Source organism: Rhagoletis pomonella, unplaced genomic scaffold (assembly GCF_013731165.1).
Source record: "Rhagoletis pomonella isolate Grant_MI unplaced genomic scaffold, Rhpom_1.0 Rhpom_scaffold_00001, whole genome shotgun sequence".
NCBI lineage: Eukaryota > Metazoa > Arthropoda > Insecta > Diptera > Tephritidae > Rhagoletis > Rhagoletis pomonella.
The window spans coordinates 21,244,284-21,249,526 of NW_023458555.1; the positions used below are offsets into that span (position 1 = coordinate 21,244,284).

The 5,243-nt window shown below is 34.5% G+C and overlaps 1 protein-coding gene across 1 annotated transcript in view; it reads right to left on the reverse strand.

The window, feature by feature from the left end:
• Positions 1 to 2,171: 2,171 nt before the first annotated feature.
• LOC118740775 (uncharacterized protein DDB_G0283357-like) overlaps positions 2,172 to 5,243 on the reverse strand; it is a 6,013-nt gene continuing 2,941 nt past the window's right edge. The window contains exons 4-9 of the mRNA XM_036472451.1: positions 4,668 to 5,215; positions 4,468 to 4,584; positions 4,194 to 4,396; positions 3,923 to 4,079; positions 3,776 to 3,863; positions 2,172 to 3,703 (exon numbers count right to left, since the gene is read on the reverse strand). Coding sequence (XP_036328344.1) covers positions 3,603 to 3,703; positions 3,776 to 3,863; positions 3,923 to 4,079; positions 4,194 to 4,396; positions 4,468 to 4,584; positions 4,668 to 5,215 — 1,214 coding nt within the window. The 3' untranslated portion in view covers positions 2,172 to 3,602. The remainder of the gene's footprint in view (positions 3,704 to 3,775; positions 3,864 to 3,922; positions 4,080 to 4,193; positions 4,397 to 4,467; positions 4,585 to 4,667; positions 5,216 to 5,243) is intronic.

Genomic DNA, 5,243 nt, shown 5'->3' on the forward strand with positions numbered 1-5,243 from the left:
TTTATTTTTTATAATTTTTTGTATTTCACATGGCACGCTTTGATTTATAAGAAAAAATTCAGAACAGTTGTTGACACTTTCGATACCAGAAGCAACAACAAAATACACGCAAATGTTGTTTTTGCTCTACTGATACTACCTGTTTAATGTGCCTTGGCTAGGCTTGACTCTATCAGAGAATCGGATGAATCTTATAACATGTCGCTGATCGACTTGAGATAGGCAGATATATGTCCAGAGCCGCATTAAAGAATGGGCGGGTGGGCCGCGAACCAGGAGTCCCCACATCTAGGGGCGCCCACAAATCAGTTACAGCCTAATAAAATTAATAAAAATCGATACTCTATTTTACAAGTAGTCATGATAATGAAGTTACTCTATGAATGAAGTTATACTACATACCGATGGCTGAGTGGAAGATCGACCTATCTCGGCAGCCAGTTCGAAAACGCTCTGGCTGCATTTCTTTATTCATTCTGAATGTTTGGAATAAACTATTTTGTTTATTTATTCTTTAGAACGTTCCTGATGATATGTTGACGTATATTTCAAACGCATTCTGTTTATTCCGGCTGTGAAATGGGATTATCCGGAATGTATAAAGAAACACAGCCTCTATCTCAAAAAAACTTTTCAAGAACGCCCTATTTCAGAATTTAATTGAAAAACACCCTATCTCAAAATTCGGTTCAAAAACGCCCTATATCACTTCAAAATGTATTGAAAATATGCTGATATAGGGTGTTTTGGAATCGGCAGCTGAGATAAGGCGTTCTTGAAAAGTTTTTTGAGATAGAGCGTTTTCGAACTGGCTGCCGAGATAGGTCGATCTTCCACTCAGCCATCGATACATAGTTGGAAACTGATCCTTTGAGTGAAACTTTGGAATCCATATTCAACGACTTCAAATCAATAGGGGTATTCTCGAAATTTTGCAAAGCCGTTGCACGAAGCACGGATTGCATGGGTTGCAAATATACAACAATAAAACAACATTTCCTGTAGCATATTTTGCCAAAAAGCATAGCAAGATAAATGCGACCCTGTGCTAGCTGTTTTGTTGTTGTTGTGATTGGCTACATATGTATTGCTCTTATTTCTCTTACTTCGCTCATTCCATTTTTTTTAATTCTTGTTATTGTATTTGATACTGAAATTCGCTGCTTGCACCAAGGCATGCTAAAAATTTGCAATGGGGTGCTCTCGTACTCTTGCAAATTTGGAATAGTATTTTTGCATTTCGTGCAACGTGCAAGACTTCGAGAATACCCCTAATATTTCTCCGAACGAGGCGAATAAATGCGATTGTTTGCAAACTTCTTCTTCTTAAAATGTTGAGCTCTCACTCCCTAAGATTTTTCAAAATGGAAAAAATAGGGCCGGCATTCTTTTGTTAAAAAAAAAATCCTCAGAGCTACCTCAAAGCCCATGAAGTTTTCCATGTTTTTTTAGAATTCTTGGAAATCAATATTTTTCGACTGGAAAATTCTGTTTCACTTCATGAGGAGACCAATAACACGATTCAACAAAATTTTATCGTATTTTGTCTCAAAAACGGGGCCGACCTCATTTTACAGTTTTTTTTATGCTGATTTCAAGTGGATTTATAAAAACTTTTTAGCACGTCCAGTTTTTGAGAAAATAACTTTTGAAGTGTCGAAAAACGAAGTCGGTCCCGTTTTTGACCAAATTTTATTGAGCTGTGTAATAATACCCAATTGTTTATCTTACCATTTTTTAATCGTAACGATTTTTTATGGATCCCCTTTTGCATTTTTAGGGGGTTAATTGAAAATGGAACCCGGTATCTCCCAATTAAAAATAATTAAAATACACACGTCGCATATGTTCCTCTGACACAGTTGCACGCAGCGTATCGCTGCAAACATTTTAAACTAAAATTACAGATTGGTATCTATCATATAAGCTTTGCAAAGTCTACCTTGCAGACGAGATTTTATAATTCCATAATTTTAAATGCCCTAAGCGCCGTAACTCCCTTATAAATGAATTTACCGCTATGGTCAAATGAGAGTAGAAATAACAAATTTCTAAATATTATAACATTTTTAATTTAATTTGCATATAAAAAGTGGGATGAAACCCGCGGGTATAAGCTAGTTAATAATAAAATTTATAAGGTATAAGAAGTACATACGAAATTCCTTGTGGCTACAAATATTTAAAATTTTATAAAAAAAGACTAACTACTTTTTCAAAGAAAAGTTCATCTACCTAATTTGTATAAAAGAGCACAATAAACTTATTGCAAAATAATGCTAAGTACTTGTCTAACAGCACGCGGTATAAAATCTTTAATTTCATCATATGTAGTTACATATGTACATATTTCAAACAATTGTTTCGTAAAAAAGTATTTTGCTATAAAAAAGATAAAAGTTGCGTAGCTAATAAAAACAATTGACAGCTTTAATTCAATTATAATGCTCCAGGAAACTGACTTTCGAAAGCTTACTTTAGCTAAGTAACACAATACGAAAATTTTTAAACTAAACAAACTTGTACGCTTAAATTAAATCAACAATTTTTTTATATGCATATAGCAACAATGGGAATGATAAATTTTAAGTGTGTGGTGGTAAATTTCCACTCCAAAATGTTTTTAATATGAACTATAAAAATATTAAAATTTATGAACAGTCTAAGCAAGAAAAAAATCAAAACAAAGTAACAGCAATTGTTGCAAAACTCTACGCAACTATGGAATGTATGCGGTTGTGTTGTCGTCTTTTTCTTTATAATTTTTAAACATATACATATACATATGTTTATAATTAGTTGAAACTAAAAGCCACTATTGACATTTTTTTCATAATTTTTAGAGCCGAGCTGTAGTCACTTTAAATTAAATTTACGCATAGAAAATGTCTTTCATGATTTTCATTAGCTTATTATTTAACATTAAAATTTATAAATGGGTATTCAATTTCTAATAAAAAGTTATGTATGTGTGTACCTTTAACGGTTTTGTAACATTTAAAGTTTCAATAGAGATCTTTGATTAAGAGCTTTTACTAAGCATCAAAATTTATCATCTGCATATATATATATGTATGTATATATAACAAAATGTTTGCCATCATACAACTTTTTTTTTGTTAAGTACATTATTAAAATATTGTATGATATATAATTCATATGATTGCTTTAAAATAGTTAGGTATGTATTTGCAAATATGCTTGTATGTATGGTTCGTAGGTTTTCCTTGTTTGACGGATATGCAAAATTTGTTTCTAGTATTTAAAGTTCGTTAGTTTGTAACTCGTTTGACTGTAGTTAGCGCAAGCTTGTGTAGGTGATTTTAAACAACATTATATAAGTAGCTGGTACATGAATATATCTATACATATTCATGTAGGCGAGTGTTTAATACATCCTCGAAGAGTTTTACGTTTAGTATTTTCCATACGTTTAGTATTTTTCAACACTCATTTAGCACATTCATTGTCAATCGCAGCGTGTATTTGCCCAACGCAAATACTACTTAAGAACAGAAGCCGACTTCATGCATCACTTAACTTCTCAAAAGAGCCCTCGAAAAAGCCCTCTCTCTCCTCTCTTTCTATTTCGCATTTTTAAATTAAACCCAAACACCATGTGGATTTTTGCTGGTGGGTACTGCATTCTCCAGCTGTCTGGGTGAACCGATTATACGCCGACTACTCCCGGGTTTGTGGGAACCTTTTGGAAGGAAGAAAAAGTATACATTCAAGAAATTACTTTTCAAAGCAAAACCAACAAGTGACTGCATACCTTCTAAAAAGTGCTTAATTTCCTCGGAGGTGTTGACGGTGAGGCTTTGCAAATTAACCTCTTTCATTTCGTTCACCAATTGCTCTACCTAAAATATAATAAACAGTTTAGTTTAGACATTTTGCCTGCGCTATTTTTATAGCGCACCTGTCGCTTCTTCTCGGTTATTGCATTTTCAATAAGTAAAATTTCTTTTTTCAAATTCTCTGCTGTTTTGTTAGACGTATCTGTGTTGTGTATTGCCTGATCGATTTCGCTTTGTATGCGCTCCATTTCCATGAGAAAGTCACGCTCAACATTTTGACTGGAAGCAAATAAAAAAAAAAAATTATTATTATCTTGTAATTCAAAAATCAAATCAAATACCTAATAATTAACAATTCATTACATCATAAAAATGTTTATTTTGCAAACTTACCGATTCGTTTTTTGCTTTGTGACATTACTGCGCTGTTCTACCTCAATATCGTTCATTAACAATCGAATTTTATTCTTGCATTGCAGTAATTCAGTTTCACAATTAGCCAATTTAGAGCGCAGCAAAGCAATTTCAGATTTTAAAGTTTTCTCTTGTTGTTTAACGAGCTCATTCTCTTCCTCTACATACTGTAGTGTTTGCAGCTGTACGTGAAATTTTAAAAGCAACATTATATCAGGCTACATAAAATGCATGTGTTATATTATATACTCACCTGTTCACTACCCTGTCGAAAAATTTGATCGGCTTTGGTGATTTCACGAGAAATCGCTTCGAGCTCTTGCGCCTGATCGCGTTCTTTATTTTCCAAATAAACTATCTCAGCATCGTACTGCAAAAGAGTCGAAAAATATATAAAATAAATACTTATAAAGTTCGAAAAAAACAAGATTTAAAAATAAATATAGTACATACTTTGGTCAATTCCAGCTGTTGTGCTGAAATTTTTTCGCGTTGAAATTTAATCAATTGCATTAAATCATTGTATTGCGTTGCCTGGAATATGCTTTCGCTTTCCTCCATGCTGCCGACACTGCCACTACCACCGCCGCCGCCGCCGCCGCTGCAAACGCCAACACCGGTGCTACCAGTGCCACCCAAGTGCTGAAACTCCACATCGTAATCGTTAGAGTTGTTGTAATCTTGCATGTAATTATTCACTGCCACCGTACCCATGCCACCAGCTGACATTTGCTGGGCATGAAATTGGTGTGGCTGTTGCTGCTGTAACTGCAATGGACTATTGCGTGGTGGCGGTGGATCGCGATATGGCGGTGGCACTAGCGCACCATTTGCTGAAATTGTTGGTGCATTTTTATACAACAAATCTGGCGGCATGTCACCACCAACACCAACACCACCTGCACGATTTACATTACCATTGTAAATGTCGAGCAAATTTTCACTGCTGCTGCTGCTACAGCTATTGCTGCAATTGTTGTTGTTATTGCTAACGCCACTACCACTAATGAAGCTTTTGCTGTGTGGCGT